General features: G+C 52.8%; 1 protein-coding gene across 2 annotated transcripts in view; it reads left to right on the top strand.

Annotated features, from left to right (window-relative positions):
* Window positions 1-221: 221 nt before the first annotated feature.
* The window catches only part of CSRP1 (cysteine and glycine rich protein 1), a 31,088-nt gene continuing 13,154 nt past the window's right edge, over window positions 222-18,155 (top strand). The window contains exons 1-2 of one of the 2 annotated variants that reach the window (XM_074977318.1): window positions 222-317; window positions 16,109-16,221. In XM_074977318.1, coding sequence (XP_074833419.1) covers window positions 16,110-16,221 — 112 coding nt within the window. In that variant the 5' untranslated portion in view covers window positions 222-317; window position 16,109. Of the gene's footprint in view, window positions 318-2,271; window positions 2,395-16,108; window positions 16,222-18,155 lie in introns of those variants that run through there. The other variant, XM_074977319.1, reaches the window with a different exon arrangement.

The raw sequence follows: 18,155 nt of genomic DNA on the forward strand, positions 1-18,155 counted from the left end.
GGTGGGACTGCGGGGGGTCAGAGCCCCAGGCTGGGATAAGCGGGGCTGGGGAGGGACTTGGGGGTCAGAGCGGATGGGGGGAGCCCCAGGCTGGGATAAGGGGGGCCGGGGTGGGACTGCGGGGATGGGGGGAGCCCCAGGCTGGGATAAGGGGGGCCGGGGCGGGACTGCGGGGGGCCGTCCCGCGCCCCTCCCTGGCAGGGCCCCCGCCCCTCTCCTGCCCGGCGGGCGGCGCCGGCCCCGCCTCCTCGGAGGGAAGAAAACCGGCCCGGCCCGGCCCGGCGGCAGCGCAGCGCTTGGAGCCCGGCCCCGCTCAGGTAGGTGCCGCCGCTGCGCCCCAGCCCGGCGCCGCGCACGGAGCGGGTCTTTCCGCCCGCGGGGGCTCGAACCTGCGGCCTCGGGAGCCGCCCGCGGGTGCCGGAGCGGAGGCTCCCGGGGCCGGGCGCTGGCGCGCGCCCGCAACCGGCGGGGCTGACGGTGGCACTCGGGGTGCGGCGCCGCCGGCTGCACGTGGGTTCCGGGGACGGGGCTGCGCCGCCCCCTTTCCTGCACGGGGCACGCTGGGTGCCGGACCCCCCGGGGCGTTTGGATGAGGGGCTGAGCGGCGAGTCTGCCCCCGCGGGCTGCAGGCGGGCGTGGCGGAGCTCGCCTGGCGCAGGGCTGCGCGGGGTAGCACGTGCTGTCTGCGCGGACCTGCGGGGGCTGCTGTACTTCAGGGCTGCGAAGTCGCACGTCCCTCCGCCCCCTGCGCCGGGCGCTGGCGGGCAGGCGGGGTGTTGCCCCTCTTCGGAGGGGAGGGCTGCCGATGTGGCAGAGGAGGTGAAGCCGGGCGATGCGCTGCCGAGGGAGGCGGTGGACTCTGCAGCCCTGGCCGGGAGGGTTTGGCTGGAGCGGGTCCTGCTCTGGGCAGGGGGCTGGACTTGGTGACTTGCCGCGGTCCCTTCCAGCCCGAGGGTTCTGTGATTCAGCTGTAGCATCCGCTCGTTGCAGCAGAATCCCGTGAGCCCCACTGGCCAGCCTGAAGGGAGACCTCCTCCGCCCAGGCTGGGGGCAGGTCGCTAGGTCTGTGCAGTGGCCTCCCTAAGGAGAAGGGCTTGTCCATGCCAGGGCAAGTGCCAGGCGGTGCTCTGGCTCTGTTTAGGTTTGGCCATTGCGATCGGCCTGTCGCAGTTCTCTAAACATCCAGGCTGCCTCTGTCACGCCCCTGGCTGGGCCCCTCTGATCGAAATGGCAGGGCTGTGACACGCTTGGACTGGGGCGGGGCTGGTCTTCATGCCTGGTGAAACTACAGGTTGGACCTCTGGCACCCTTGGGACCTGGCTGGTCCTGAATGAGGGTGTTTGTTATACAAGGGGACGTCACTTGCAGCTCCCCTGCCTGACTGCACTCCCAACTCCACTCCTGGCCCCAGCTGCCACTGGTTCTGGCTGGACTCCCAGCTGGCCAGCCCTGTTGCCACCAGTCCAGCATGGCTCCTGGCCTCAGGCCCTCCGTCCTCCGACTCCTGACCACAAAGGCTCTCTTTCCCAGGAACATCCATGGACTGATCGGTCCATCAGCCCTTGCACAGAGAGCGCTGAACACAACATGCTGTGTGCATTGTTCTAGCCAGTCCTCCTACCACTGGCCAGGCTGTCAGTGGCACTGGACACCCAATCAGCGTAGCACACTGCAACCCACAACCCTGCTGGCTGGAGAGACGTGATGGGGTATAGCCTTGTGCAAACGTCATGTGCATGTAGCTCTGTGAATTGCTCTTGAGTTCTAGCACCACGTGCTGTTTACACCCTTTGCTTCTCCGAGCATGTACAGCACCCATTCCGGTACAAGCCCAGGTTCTGGTCTTTGTTACTGGGGGGGGTGGATCCTAGAGCCTTGTTTTCTGAAATATTTCTGGGGACATATGCAAGGCCTGAGGGGAAAATAAGAGTGGACACAGGGTGTGAGTTTTGAACAGTGAGAGAGGTAAACTTCCAGAATACTTCAGCAAGTCTAGTGGTGGGGTTCTCCATCACCGAAAGCTGCATGTGTTCCGAAGTGACCAGCTTTAGGAGTGATGGAGGGTCAGGGCCAGAGTTCTATGGAATGATCACAATGGTCTGTTCTGGCCTAGGAACAGGAGTCTATGAACAATTAAAAAAGAAAAGCAGGCTGACATCCTCCTGCTAAGCAAATTTCCTGCTGCAAGGGAAGCGGAAATGCGTGTGCGCTCTGAACCCCGGAAGGGTGTATGTGTGTTTATGTCTAAGGGGGAACCTACCTTCTGGTTTCTGGAGCTCAACATTGTGAGTTTCCCCTGAAGCAGCGAAGAGGGACAGCAGCTGAACGTCCCCCGTGCCCTTCATTTGGGGCTCTCTCCAGGTTTGGCTGTCACTAGTTCTGACCCACAAGGAGGTAGGTGAGGATGTCTGTTTCCATTTTGCTGAAGGTCGTGAGGAAGGGAAGTTGAAGCTCTCAGCAGAGATGAGAGCAGTAGCAGGGCTGTGTATGAAGTCTAGTAGCTTGGCTCTTCATTGTACTGCTTTGCATTCCCTTTTCTATCTGGGTAAAGGTTACACACCTGCAAACTTTGAGGACTACATCCTCAGTTGGTGTAAATCAGCATCCTGGTCGCTTCCCCGAAATAATGAGTTAAAGCAAAACAAAAAAGCAGTCCTGTAGCACCTTAAACACTAACAAAATTATTTATTAGGTGATGAGCTTTTGTGGGACAGACCCACTCCTTCAGCTCTGGAGACTCCTGATGACAAGTTTAAAGCAAAAAATCCAGATAGTTTTTTGCTCAAACTAAAATCAGTGATCGAGAGCAGTAGGTTAGCCAGAGCTAGGCAAGGTACAGCAGACAGCTACTAGTTGGTGCAAGCTTATTTGCTAGAGGTCAGCTTAAAACATGAGGGTCATGGGCCAGTGAGCCAACACCATGGTGAGAACCCAGCCCTGGTGATAACGGCTGTTGTCCCAGGCCCCATCCTGTGAATCTGTCTTTGGCTACTAGATGTCTGATGGTTGGTGCCCATTTGCCCCGTACAGAGTTGAGGAGGGTGTCTTGGCCCCTCTCTCCAGTTCTTGGTGGCTGCAGGGTCTAGTTTGTGGGATCCATCTTCCCATGAACAGCCTCGAGCTTGAATCTGCTTGGAGTTTGGCAAAGGTAGTCCTGAAGAGATGCCAAGATACTCCTTCCTCTGCCTTCTGGGCATGCTGTTACAGAGCCCTGATTGTGTGGCTTGTCTCCCTACTAGGGAGGGGGGATTATTCTCTGGAGTTTTGTGCCTCTCCCTGTCAACCCCTCCCCCCCCCGCCCCCCCCCCCGTGCCTGTCCTTATATCTCTACCAAATACTGCCTTGGAAATGTCTGCTTCATGAGTTTGTCTCCTGGGGAGGGCAAAGCAGCCCATAGAGCCTTGGGTTTGACTACGCTCTGAAAAGATGCGTGGTATGTTCTATAACAACTGGCATTCAATAGGGTGGGTCTGAAAATGAGAGATCAGGGAAATTCCCAGCAGGAAAGGACTTTTTTTTTCCCTCCTGCAAAACTAAATAACTTCCCTTTTGCTACTGTTCTCCCCCCTCCCCTCCCGCCCCAAGCTCCTGGATTGTCGGTGGAGAACCCACACATCCCAGCACACTGTTCAGCCCTGCTGTGGAATGCCTGGGAATCAGTGCAATTCTTGGGGCTGCAATACCTCATTCCTCAGGAATTTCACTGCCCTTTAGCACTAAGGAATGGCCATGTATGGTAACCTGTCTAGTGCACAGTGGTCTGGTGTTTACATGGTTGACTCTGTCCCTTCCTTAGCAGATCACACTCAGACAAGGGCTATTCCCCCTCTGGTAGCAGCAGAGGGCTTGGCCCGATCTCACGTGGTGATCTCTGTTGAAGCTGCTCATACATACGGGCTGGGTCTACACGAGCCCCTTCCTTTCAGAAGGGGCGTGTTAATGAAAGGGTTTGAAAGATGCTAATGAGGCGTCGCCATGAATATGCAGTGCCTCATTAGCATAATGGCAGCCCCGGCGATTCGAAAGTGCAGCTTTTCGCATCACGTGCCGCCTGTGGAGACGGGGACCTTCTGAAAGGACCCCCCCCAGTTTTTGAAAGCCTCTTCTTCCTATCTGGTGTTAGGAAGAAGGGGTTTTCAAAAACAGAGGGGTCCTTTCGGAAGGTCCCTGTCTCCACGGGCAGCGCGCAGTTCAAAAAGCTGCACTTTTGAATTGCCGCGGCAGCCGTTATGCTAATGAGGCACTGCATATTCATGGCAGCGCCTTAGTAGCATCTCTTGAACCCGCTCATTAACACGCCCCTTCTGAAAGGAAGGGGCTCGTGTAGACCCAGGGATGGTGTCTGGGGACCGGCTGGATCTGACTCTGGGGACAATCTGCATCTGACCTTCCAAGCATGAAAGTGCTCTGGCAATCTCCATGTGGGGATCCTGCACTAGCCATGGGCTGCTGTTAGTTTCCATGGGCCCCACCTCATCCCACTTGTCACTCGCCCTGGTCTGACTGATGTACCCACGTCTCTACGGACTCAGCAGAGTTACTACTGGTTTGCACCAGTGAGAGTGAAGTCTGGTCCCTAGGTCTCTTTTGGAACTGCCGCTGTAGCATTTACTCCATGGGGGCAGATTCCCCACTGACTTGTTCATTGTGGAATCACTGATACCTGTGCACGGCAGGTCTTAATTGTTGCCAAATCAGAGTACGTGCAACACCACCTTCACACTTGGTCCGCACAGATGGAAGTGACCTATGGGAGGAGAGAGTCAGGTCCACCTGGTGAAACTGCTGGCAGAACTAGAACTAAAACTCTTGGTCCCAGTGGTAGGTGGTGAGTCCTCAAAAATCTGTCCCTGAGGCTTTCCTGAGTGGATGGATATGACTTTGCAAAGAGATTCACCTTTTCTTTCCTGTCCAGATATCTAACCTCTCTAGACCCCTTTCAGTTCTCGCGGCTGTTTGCAGCTCCTATCCATTACTTATCCTCTGCAAAACTCAATGACTTGCTGTGTACTTCCTCTTCTAGTAATTAGGAAGACTTTAAAGCCCACCCTTGTCCCTGTGTCCCTCTCTCTCGATCATTCCAGACTCTGGCATGAGTTTCCATCCATGAGAGAGTCCTCCTGGATATTATTTAAATATGAATTAATTTTACAGGTGGGATTTCATGCAACACTTTTCAATGTCTTACTACTGCAATGCAAACAAAACAAATTAGCATGCGGGCGGCCGCGGCGCTTCGAAATTGACGTGGATCGCCGCCACGCGGCTTGTCCCGACGGGGCTCCTTTTCGAAAGGACCCCACCTAGTTCGAAGTCCCCTTATTCCCATCAGCTCATGGGAATAAGGGGACTTTGAAGTAGGTGGGGTCCTTTCGAAAAGGAGCCCCGTCTGGACGCGCCGCGCGGCGGCGAGGCACGTCAATTTCGAAGCGCCGCTGCCGCCCGCATGCTAATGAAGCGCTGAATATGCATTTCAGCGCTTCATTAGTAAACTTCGAAATGGCCATTTGCGTGGCCATTTCGAAGTTTGGGGCTGGTGTAGATGTAGCCTGAAACTACTGCAATGCAAGTCCATTAAAACTATCCTCCTCCTCTCTTAATAACCTTCTAGCATGGACAAAATTAATTGGTATCTAACCTCCCCCTCTACCCCTTGAAATAATTGTGTTTTATAGCTGGCCTCTCCTCTCTAAATCCAAAGCAATTGCTGTAGAAATCATGCTCGCCAATTGTGCCGTGTTGAGGATGGATAGAATACAGTCACTATAGACTTGTTTCAAATCACCTGGAGTCACTGAGTAAGGAAGGGTAAGGGGTTGTTGGTACCCTGAGAGAGAAGATAGTGAGTGTGGGGGGGACCAGGAGTTAAAGTAACAGGTCAGGAGGACCTGTTTCCCTTTGAAGAAGTAATTGTCAGAGTTTCACATCCCTCTGTCCAGCAGGATTGCCCCCGCAGCCTGATCAGACCGCCCTGCAGTGTTTGTGTCTGAAAAATGGAAAAGGCCATGAAGCTTTTACAAGTGACATTCTTCAGGGAGAGCTTGTAAGACTGGTTGGGCCTGTAAACTTATTGATGCAGGCTAAGCTGATATAAGCAAGCTTAAATCAGTCTAAATGGCTAGACAATGTCTCACCGGTTTAGTTAAACTGTAAGAGAATTACACACTAACTACATGGAAAGAAAATGAAGATTACAAAGTCATGTGCTCAGAAGTTAGGAATTGACTGTGCAGTGTTAATTTGGCCCCTGGTGCGTATTAGGATATAGCCTTGAATTACATGATAAAATACTTTTTAATTTTTCTCAAAGGATGTATCTAAAGGCCTCTATTCCAAAATAACTTCGCGAGCATCTGCAGAACACAACTGTGATTTCAAAATACATTTGAAAAAGCAGACACCTTATATAGAATTTGGTAAACCTCATTCTTCAAGGAATAGCGCCTATTCTGAAACACCTCTTTCGGAATAGGGGCTGTATAGACAGGGAAGAGGGGCTATTTTGAAATAAGATATAGTGCTTCCAGGAGCTTTGATCTGAAATAGGCTCTGTTGTGTGTGGACGCTCTATTCGAAATAGCTGAGCGCTATTTTGATATGTATTTTGTGTGTAACTGCACTATTTGGAAATAAGCTATTCTGGAAGATCTCTCCTGGAATAGCTTATTCTGAAATAATGCTGCTGAGTGGACATAGCCTAAAGGACCCCTCCATCTAGTACACAGGCTGGCTCTGCTGTGAGGTGAATTAGGTTTGTGTAGTGAATTACTCTGACATGTTTGTTTGAAGCAACTGAAAGGCATTGTGTGAACAAAGCAAGGAAGTGCAGTAAGAGAAAGGAGGTGAACGCAGTAGACTGCTGCCCTCTCTCTGCCACTGCCTTCCTGTGTGATGCTAAGTCTAGTCACTTAAAACCAAATTTTCACAGGTGATCCCGTTTCCTGTTTGCCCTGCTTGCTATCCCGCAGTCTGATTTGCTGACCACTCACACCTGCAATTTAATTATTGGGTGCTGGGCTTTGAACATTGCGGGCTGGACGGGACCTCCTGAGGTTCCGTCCAGCCCTAGGAGTCTATGACATCAGTATTGTATGGTGCCAAGCACTCTGAAAAGTCAAGTTCCAGGCATCTCTAATTGGACACCCCAATTTAGTGGATACTGTTGACTTTAATCTCTCTGGGCCTCCATTTTCCTTCTGTAAGGTGAGCAGACTACCCTCACCTTCCAGGGATGCTAAGAAATGAACATGCGAGTTGCTCTGACATGATAGCAATGAGCTCCAGAGGAGGAAAAGCCATGGGAAGAATTGTCTCCAAAGCTGTGTTAGGTCAATGTTTAGGTGGGGCCCCTGCTTTAGGTACTGCACAGTAAAGAGAACAGAAAATAAGATGGCTCATGAAGTGAGCGCTAGTCATATTTCAGCTTCTCTTGTCCTTGGCTCACCCCCTGTCAATTGGCTTTAGTTAGATGCGGGAAATCATCCATTGCGTTTCTCAATTGTTTTTCAGTGCTGGCCTTGGGTGGTTACCAATCTTTCACTACTGGGAAGTTAGACTTTGACCACAGAGCCTAAGACAGCATCATGGGCCTGAAATCTGCCAGTTCCAACTAAAATCACTGTCTGTTTAGAGCCTCTCCCTGAATTCCCTTCTTGTGTCAAATTCATGTATGCTTTGATCAGTCCCCCTGGTGCTCTGTGCAGATTCCACCATCCTACTTGCTGGAGCAGCAGGATGCAAATGAGATTGTAACAGGGTCAAGGCAGCATATGGCACACCCCCGGCTAGGGGAAGAAGGGAATGAGCTGACTGAGCACCCAGGTAGAAGCAGCAGGGAGGGACCGCAATTGATCAGTGCGGTTCAGCTGATCTCACCTGGCTTTTAAAAAGCCTCCCCATTCAGGGAAGGGAGGGAGAGTGAGAGAGGAGGCAGGGAAGTAGCCCAGGGTGAGAGTAGAGACAAGACAGATAAGGAGATTGGCAGTGTTTGCAAAAGCAGGGGAAGTAGCTCAATGCAGGAGTGCCTGGGCTCCCTTCCCCCCAGGGAGACTGAAAGCCCTGACTGGCTACAGGGAAGATAGAGGTGGGTGCAGTCTAAACCCAGCAGCCAAAGGAGGAGGAGTAGGACCCTGGCAAGACACAGGGTGTTTTGCCGCAGGATACGCACAGTCTCAGCTTGTGTCAATTGAAACTAGAGGAGCAGTGCTAACTGCCGTTGCTGAAGGCCCAAAGGTATGGTTTGCCTGAGAGCTCCCGAGTGGGAACCTGTACAGCCATTCGCCTCATTCCACCCAGACAATCCGGGCAGAAGAGTCCCCGGCTTTCTCTTCTGAGGCAGTGTAAAGGGTCTTCAGAAGAAGTGCATTTCCTCCTTGCGTGGATGCTCATGCCCACGATGGGGTCACAAGGCCTGTTTGGTTTTGTTACTATCCATGCTGATTCTTTCAGAGTTTCCTTTCTGTCAAAACCTCTAGTAGAGCAGCTGCAAGTTGAGCTGTTTGTGACGGGGTCCCCAGGCTGCAGCTGGGACTGTGGGACCACTGGGCCCTCCAAGCGCACCCCCGTGGGCTGTCCCTCACACTGTGGTGCTGGTGTCAAGCTAGGGGGCATTGCATTGACACAGCCACCCACAGGCTGAGTTACATGAATGATCTCCCAGCCGCTCGGGAGAGGCTCCAGACAATTCTCCCCCACCTCCGCTCCCTAGCCTTGCCCCCACCCCGCCCCAGCCCCCTGCACAGTAACATCTTGCATTGGTAAGAAGCCTGACCAGTGTAAATATAACCCACAAACCTAGGAGTGTGGTTCACTGTCCCATGTAATGGCACTTAGACCTCTTACAGAGAGAAAGAATGACTCCTTCCACAGCTTTAGAGGACAGCTGGCTGTCATTTAGGTCAAACTGTACAGGCTCCTGCACTGAGCTCCAGAGGTCTCTGGTTTGAGCCCACAGGTGTGCAGTTACATAAACTCACTACCTAGTTTGCTGCTGGCAGTGGGGAGAGGCCATACACTTAGCCTCTGTAAATTGAGCTAAGATGCTACAAGCACTGCAACCACAAACCCTCTTAGGCAAAATAGAAGAAAGATTTGCTAAGTACAGAAAGGTGGATTTTAAGGGATCGCAAGTAGCAGGCATCGAGATCAAAGCTGGTTCCCTAAAGAAATGAAAATATATTCTTATTCTAAGATCTAACTCAACCGGATGAAATGAAAATTGAATCAATCAAGCTCTCCCTAGCAGATGGTGCAAACCGCTTACGGTTGCTCAGTACGCAGTCTGGCCCCCCTTCCAGCCTGCCTGGGACCACACTTCCCCAGTCCAAAGTCTGGCTTCCAGATGTTCTTCCAGATGTTGATTTAGGTTGGTAGAGGGAGAGGCCAAGAAAGGTTGTCACTGTCTCTCTTCTTCAGCTGGCCACTGGTGGGTTCTGCTTTGTCCCTACCGTCCCTCTATGGACATCTCCCAACCTCACAGCATATTTTAGTAGCACGTTATAGCAATACTTCATAATGTAGAATCAAGACTTAAATGATGATGCCTCACAAGGACTATTTTGTACAAAACGTGTCAAATCATATGATGGGTGAAAATGAGGGCTCCACTCCCAGATGTGCCTCAGTACTCCAATCATTTATTTAGATTGCTGTTTCAGTTGCATTGAAGTTGGCACAAGCAGTTTATCATTTCTTATCAGGCCCCAGTCTACCCCTCAGATCAGTTGTGTTTATGCCATGGTCACTGATTTCATCTCCACTGGTGCTAAAGAGCTGGAATAGGGACCGAAGGTGTTACGGTAGCTACTTTTCAGTGGTTATGGCAGTGAAACTCTCTCTCCCCCAAGACTGTCAGGTGAACTGGTGTTCCGCGTCCGTGCCAGTGTTTCAGTGGCACGCCTGTTCTTGGAGATTTCCAAGAAACCGATTCTCTGCCTTCCGAGCAGAATCCTCTCAGTGTTGTCGCTAATGCTTGACCCCGTGAGCGCCCTTCAGTGCAAAGTGTATCTGGTTTTGTTCCCCCCAACCCCCATTCTGTCTCTTCAGTTGCTTGTTTGCTTTAACTTCAATGGGTGAATTTTTGGGACATGCTAAATGTCGGGTGTCCATTTCCCATGTTGGCCAGTAGCTTTCACACTGTCTTACTGCGAACGCTATCCCAGGGGCCAGGAATCCCTGGCATGCGTGGAGCCGCCCCTCGTCCTCTATGCAGCTGGGAGCTTGCTGAAAGCTACACCACCTGGGGATTAACGAAAGCCCAGCTAACGCTACCGACCGCCTCCGAACTGGCAAAGCTCGGCATCTGCATTTACTTATTAATGAAGCTGTTGTAAGTAGGACTGTTGGGGATTTTAAAAAGTATCACCTGCACTCAGGTGGCCATACGTAGAGGGCAAAAGAGCACATTTCCATCCCACCTCAGAAAGCTCAGGGGTCAGCAACCTAGCCCCTAGTGAATTCAAAATCTGAAGATTGGGGTGAGATGAACTCAGCAGCTTTACACAGAACTACACTCTGAGATGCCCAGCACAGCTTTCAGAAAATGCTAAAGTCTGATAAACCAAGCCCTTCCCCAAATATCTCACAACTGCCCTGATGCCCTTCTCCAGAATCCTGTGGCACCTGTTGGCTTCCTTCCCCCTGCTTGCCATGGGACATGATGAAGTTATGTTCTGAGCAAATGAAATAAAGAAAGTGAATTGGAGAACTTCTCCTCTTACCATCTTGTAACACAAGGGACCTGACGATGAAACAGAAAGGTGGCAAACTCAAAACCGACAAAAGAAAGTACCTTTTCGCACAATGAGTAACTTGGGCTGGGGAGCTCCTTGCTGCAGGACATCACTTAGGTTGAGAATTTAGCATTAACGCTTATAACCCTTGATATTTTTGTAATCCATAAAACTCTCTGATCCCTCTTTGAATATTGGTTCAATCCTGTCATTTACTAGTTAGGGTTATGGTGATGCCTTAATGGAGCATCTGTCTACTGTATGTGGGGGAGCAAGAAGAGGGTGGGGTGGAGTGGGGGGGTTGCACCTTCCTCTGCTACTTTTGTGAGTGGTCTCCCAGCCCCATATTGCTGTGAGGTAAACTGAGGCTGCTTTGTTTATCAGAGAATCAATTCACACAGTATTCACTGCCAAAGTCTCAGGGGGGGTGTTCTTGCTAGGAAACACCAGTCCACATAACTGCTCTAAGGCACCATTAAATGTGTCAGATAACTGGTGTCAAACAAGGCTCTTCCCAGATTCCCAGCCCCCCTCCCATGAGAGCAGCTGGCAAAAGCCGTGCCACGGAGGTGGACAATCAGTTGGAGTGGGTGTTTGCTGCAGCAAACATTGCCAAACTGCTTGATATTGAACTTGGTTGCAGCTGTCTCTGGGGCTGAACACAGCACACACTGGAGCACTGTGCAACAGATACAGGTATCTCTGGGTGGCCTTCAGTTGGCCAGTTACCAGAGATGCAGTTTGCCCAGGAATAGCGTGGGCTGGGCGGATGGACTGCGGGTCAGTTGCCTTTGGGGGGTGGGTTAGTGTTGTGCTGGCAGGGTCAGAGAAGCTCAGAAGACAGAAGTGGCTTCCCCCAAAGCCTCCTTCTCAGAGTTACGGTGGGTCTGGCTGGCATGGGCTTTGTTCTCCGGGGAGCCGCCCTATTTGAGCTGACCGTGCTCCCTCCCATCTCAGCCAAGGGAAACAAGATTCTGAGAAACAGGCCTTTTAAGGCAATCCAGGGCTCCAGACCAGGCTGCTCTGGCTGAAAGGGAGGGATTTGGCAGCGACCAGACACAGCAGAAAAGCAAATGCACAAACCCAACATGCGGATGTCAGCTGCTGGAGTTAAGCTTTTAAGTGGGTCGCCCCACCCGCTTGGCACGATCCCTCATCCTAGGTAACCGCTCCTCCCTGCAAGCCAGGCAGGCCTTGTCAATTCGCTGCTTCCTCTTTGGAATGCTGTGCTGTGACTCAAAGCAACTGCTAGCACAGCGCTGCTGCAGTCAGCCCAGCTCTGCCAACACGTGAGCCCTGTCGTGTGCTCCCCCCTGCTCATCCAGAGTGGGGCTCAGCTCTGCCCATCGGGCTGCGGCTGCACTTGAAACGCTACAACTGCGGTGCTGCCTATGCTGACGGGTGGGGTTCTGCTGTCACCTCCCTGAGAGCGGGTAGCAGGTGGAGGGAAGAGTTCTTGCACCTGCCTAGCCTAGCGCTGTCTGTGCTGGGGTGAGGAGGAGGCTTACACCCCGATAGAAGCGGCTGTGCTGCTGTAACCCTTCACGTGGATCAGCCTGCAGTCCTGACCTGGATCCCTCTGTCCCTGTGCTGCGTCTATGCATCCTTACAACTAGGCTGAGCTCCCCAAACTCATTCCATTAGTGACTGACTGCAGGGGCTGGCCTAAACTAACAAGCAAGGTTTGCCCAGGTGAGTTGTGGATGGGCGTGGGGAAACCCATTCTCCCACGCAACACAGTTAAACCAGCCTAAATCCTGGTGTAGACAGCACTAGGTGGCTGGACTAATTGTTATGCTGACATGGTTCTTGAGGGGTGGGAAGTGGCTTAACTTCAGTGATGAGGGAGACACACCCACCCTTGCATCGCTGTAGTTAGTGTCTACACTGCAGTGGTACAGCCTTGCCACTTTAGAATATCTGGTGCAAACAAGTCCCGAGTCAGGATTTTTGCTGATGTTTCATGTAGGTTTCTCCTTAATCCCAACATCTCAGCCACTTCTGACAGAAAAGTGACAGCCTGATGCTGCCAGTGCCCCAGGGAGCACCCCACTGGGGCTGGGTGGTAGGTGGTCGTTGGTGCCTGGTCACAGTACGCAGCTGTCTGCAGCGCATTTATTCTCTGAAGCCGCATGTGGGGAGGGGCAGGACTATTGCCCCCATTGTACAGATGGGTAACTTGAGGCACAGGGAGACTGTGGCATGCCCTAGGTTACATAGGAAGCAGTCAGAGTCAGGAGTGACCCTAATACCAGGCTGGTACCCATCCTGCAGCAAACCACTGGACCAAGCTTCTTCATCGTAACTCTAAAATTAAAACCGTCCAAGGCAATTCTCTTCTGGCTGCTGGGCTGCCTCGGTCAGGCAAACACACTTGGATCTCCTGGGAACTTGCCCTGCCGCTTTCATTGAGGTTGTGTCAAACACAAAATGGCTGCTTGTTTCCACGGGGGTATATGGTCATTTGAATAATCTCCATCTGGCTGTGCGGTGCCAAAGCAAATGTCCCAACCCCTCTACAGCCCTGTGCCACTGGGCAGGCAGGGACTGACTCGCTTAGGGAGGCTCTTCGGTGCCCGCAATGCATTGAGACACCAATGTAGAGGATGGATTATGTGTTGTATAGCCCTTCGGGGTTAGCTGGAGGCCTGATTGGTTGCTCAGCACCTCTTAAAACTCGGATGGCAAGTGGAGGAGCTCAGATCAGTGGTCGTGTTCTTCATGCTTTTTGGTGCTCCTTGACATTGAGCTCTAGGGTACGAGGAGACCCTCCCCCCGCATGCAACGTCCCACTTTCCGTTCCCTGCAGCCAGGTTAGAAATTCAGGACTGGGCGAGGCGATTAAACGTTTTGTGACATTTCTCAACTCTGTGGACGTGTCTCCAGGTATCTCAGGCTTCCTTGAGTCTCTTCTCTGGAGCTGGTCCCAGGACAAAACAAAAGTGTCCCAGGAACAGGGAGACCATGTGTAAGGCTAATCCAAGGCAGTGCTGTGCTCTTCAGAGCCTGTGTGGTTGCAGTGTGGGGAGGGCCGTACACTCTGGGTGTACCTGGCACAGTCAGAGGTTGTCTCTTGCCTTAGGATTCCCTTCACCTTCCTGGGTCCCCACCAGCAGATGTGGGACAGATGTTCAGGGTGTGGGGGATTTCTAGTGAAATTGCTCAGGCTGTTTCCTCAGCCCCTCACCCCAGCCAGCCCCTGAGGAATTCTGCCCCAGGCCTGCTGCTCGTCATTCCATTAGGCAATAACTAGGGCCCAGATGGGGCGAGACTCACCTGGTCTATCAGAGCCTTTGCAGACTCCCTTTGCCTGGCACTCTTATTCCTCTACCCTTTTATAAGGGGAGTTGCTGGTTCTCTCTTGAGTGGCTCCTCCAATTTCCTGCATGTCCAGTACAGTGTCAGTCATGCCCAGAGGGCACAAAATTCCCATGTCCAGAGGTGATGCTATGGTGATGGGCTCCTTAGATAGGCCTGGGGCCCAGGAGCTCTTGCAGTGCTGTTAGATTCTGTTTCTTCCCCAAAATTTCTCTGGGACCCAGGGATGCAAGGAAACCAGGAGATTTCTGCCCTACCGCCAAAGCCATGAATCCATTCCCCCAGCTTGCCGGAGTGAAAACCTCTTGTGTGTCCCGGGTGACTGGTAGGAGGGAGAACTGACGCTGGCATTTGATCTCTTTCCCATGGCACTCTGGTGCCAGGGGAGCTGAATGCACCCTGAGCAGAAAGCAGGCTCCGCGCCCAGCCCAGAGCCAGAAGGCGAGCTGCAAAGAACAATACGGGGCAGCCAGCGTGTGACTCGTGTACCCAGCGGAGCCCCAATCTCACGGACCTCTGGGTAAGGGGTGGGGAGGCTCCTTGCCCCTGGAAGGGGTTGAGCCTAGGCAGCCCTCAGCAGAGCACCAGCCCCCATTTCCTCAACCCTCATTATTGCCCCAAGTGTGCACGCCAACAGCAATTTAGGGAGCTGGGGCTCCAGGCGCTGCCACAATAGTGGTAGCCCAGAGCCCGGGGCCATCTTGAGTAGTCCGGGGCCTGGGACAATTGCTCCATTTGTTCCTTCCCACCAGCCCCACACTCCGGTCAGTGGGCCTGTGTGTACCAAATGCATCAGGAGATCTCGGAGTCATTGTGGGTGGACATTGTGAAGACATCCACTCTGTGCAGCAGCAGCCAAAAAAGCTAACAAAATGTTGGGAATCATTAAGAAAGGAATAGATAATAAGACAGAAAATGTCATATTACCTTTATGTGAATCCACAGTAAGTCCACATCTGGAATACTGTGTACAGATGGGGTCAGCCCATCTCAAAAAAGATCTGTTGGAATTGGAAGAGGTCCAGAAAAGGGCAACAAAAATCATTTGGGGTATGGAGCATCTGCCATAGGAGGAGAGATTGATAAGACTGGGACCTTTTAGCTTGGAGAAAAAGATGATCAAGGGGGGATATGATGGAGGTCTATAAAATCATGACTCGTGTGGAGAAAATAAATAAGGAATTGTTACTTACTCCTTCTCACAAGAAATAGGAGTTGCCAAATGAAATGCATAGGCAGCAGGTTTAAAACAAACAATAGGAAATATTTTTTCACACAACGCACAGTTAACCTGTGGAACTCCTTGCCGGAGAATGTTGTGAAGGCCAAGACGAGAGTAGAGTTTAAAAAGGAACTAGATAAATTCCTGGGGGATAGGTCCACCAATGGCAGTTAGCCAGGATGGGTGTGGACAGTGTCCCTAGCCTGTTTGCAAGAGGCTGGAAATGGGTGACAGCCTTGATAATTACCTGTTCTGTTCATTCCCTCTGGGACACCTGGCATTGGCCACTGTTGAAAGACAGGATACTGGGCTTGATGGACCTATGGTCCGACCCAATGTGACTGGTCTTATGTTCTTATCCCACCAGTGTTCCTTGGAAGCTGAGCACTTGTGCAGCCGACCAGCTGACGGGAATGCCCACCACTGACAGTATTTCTACAGTTGGTGCACATCCCCATCTGCTGCGGTGCACATAACACAATTTATTCCACCCATGGATGGAAAAAAATTACCAGGAATCCTGCTCAGCGGCACCTGCCCAAACTGTATGCCCAGAATGCCACACACCAGGTCGCAGAGTTTTGGGATACCAGTGGAAACATTGCTGGGAGCTGTGATGGGTGCAAGACCCGGGCAGCTCGAATCTGTTGCATTACGGGATAGAGGCCCAATACGGGTGCACTGAATTGAGGCCTGCATGCCTGGGCTTTGAGATGGTGCCGTGGCTTTCGGTGCTTTCCCAGGTGCCGATGGGGGTTTGTGGGCTGTGCCCAGGGTTCTAATGGTCCTGCTCAGGTCCCGTGGAGTACCGCTGTATTTCCTGGCCTCTTTCCCACAGGATGCCGAACTGGGGCGGAGGGAAGAAGTGCGGCGTGTGCCAGAAAACCGTGTACTTCGCCGAGGAGGTGCAGTGTGAAGGGAACAGCTTCCACAAGTCCTGCTTCTTGTGCTGTGAGTACAGCGCGCGCCCGGCTGGGGCCCGGCCTTTCCGTTCTCATGGCAACACCCAGGCTGCTGGCTCTCGCCAGCCACGTAAACAGGCCCCAGGATTCCTTTCCCCTTCACTGCGGAGCAGAGCCAGACAGCCTGACCTTTGGCTAATTACAGTCGGGCTGGGAGGAACGTTGCCTCTGTTCTCCTCCGTGCTTGGGAAAAGGAGGTTTGCAAAGCTGGACGAGCGCGGGACCACCTGAAATGTGTTCTGGGAAAACATCCACACCCCATCTGCCCCAGGCTGCTAAACGAGACCCTAACCCTAAACACACGGGGGTCTCCAGTGCAGACCCCCAGGCGCCCAACTTCACCATCCCGCACAAGAGCCCAGCTAGCAGTGCTGGGGGGACGCACCAGTGCACTGCCTTGAAGGAAGGGGGGAGAGTTTGTCTGACACCTTGCAGGAGGCTGGTGTGGTGCCTTCAAACCCTGCGGCACCCTGGGGTCTCTGGAGGGAGGAGGCTGCCATGTCATGTGCTGGTCGTTCGGGTGACCGCATGGCTGCAGCACATCCAATGCTTGCAGCTCAGTGCCTGTTCCATCCATACACCCACCTGCACGCCCCACCCAGCCCTGGAAAGGGTGCAACATGGGGCAGCAACTGCTGTGCTCACACCCACCTGGGCGAGTGTCACCTGTGCTCTGAGAAATGAAGGGCTGGGCTGGGCAGCTGCTTTCCCCTGCCTGCGCTTCCCTGCTCCAGGAAATGTAGTTCCCCAGAAATCAGACCTGGCCCCCTGCCCGGAAATAGTGTCTGTGAGAGCTGAAGATTATACAGTGGCACAGGATCTCCCTGACAGGTAGACTCCAGCGTCTGCCTCCCTGCACAGGATGCGGGACATGTCTATAAGTCCTGCATTTCTTTGCTTGTCCCAAGTGTCAGGCTACAGCTGAACTTCGGATCCTAGTGTAAAGCAGCATACACTGACAAAAGGTTTCCTGCCTGGGTAGGAACAGCACCTTCCGAAAAGACACTGGTGATGCCCCGGAAGCACTCTTCTGCCCCCCTGTCTGTGTCTGCACTGGCACTGTTGCCCGTCTGGCTGTGCCCGCTGTGTGTGGTGGTGTGCAAAGCCTCAGTCTCTTATTTAAATGTTCAGCTGGTGGGGATTTGCTGAGCCACTGTGGGACATGGCTCCGAACACCAGCCCAGTTCTGCGGCAGGGAGATCAACAAGCTATAAACCATCAGAAATTGCTGATGTAACCCTCCTTACAAAGCCAAAATTGCCCTTTCCCTTCCCCCTCCTACTCTCCAGGCGCAGAGCGCGGCTGGGCAGCCACTGCCCAGGAATAAAAGTACCATATTTGGTCATGGGGCTGGGAAGTGCCGATTTCAGATCCCATATTTAGGAGAAAGGTTCTGGTCCTGCAGAGCCACTGCTGCAGCGTTCAGAGCCAGACACTCAGCTCACTGTTTGCATTCTCTAAACATTGCTTAAATTAAGGGCAAGGCATTTTTCTTTTGGCATGAGGACAGGCAGGCGGCTGGGAGCTGCTTCCTGATGACATTTAAGGCATGAATGTGGGATGGGGTTGAGTCTGTGACAGTCACATGGCTGTTTCTGGCTGGCCTTCCTGTCTCCAGTCTGCACCAGAAGGCTGCCCCAGAGCTGATCCTGTGCCTCCCAGCCTCCTCCCCACCCTTGTAACTTCCTCTTGGATTATCTGAGCCAGCTGCAGGGCTTGGAGTTCCCTGGAAAAGAGTTGGGGCAAGGGTGGAAAAGTTGTCTAAGCAATTGAGTGCCCTAGTTCTAACCTGCCACTCAAATGATTGGCAAGTGCGTGCTCCAGTCAGGGCTCTCCGAGGGGCTGGACTCTCTCCTGCCCCGCACACTCTCTGGAGTTGTCCCATAGAACTGCTGCTCCCTTGAAGGCTGGCTGTCCATACAG

The sequence above is a fragment of the Carettochelys insculpta genome, chromosome 26 (genome assembly GCF_033958435.1).
Source record: "Carettochelys insculpta isolate YL-2023 chromosome 26, ASM3395843v1, whole genome shotgun sequence".
Taxonomy (NCBI): Eukaryota; Metazoa; Chordata; order Testudines; family Carettochelyidae; genus Carettochelys; species Carettochelys insculpta.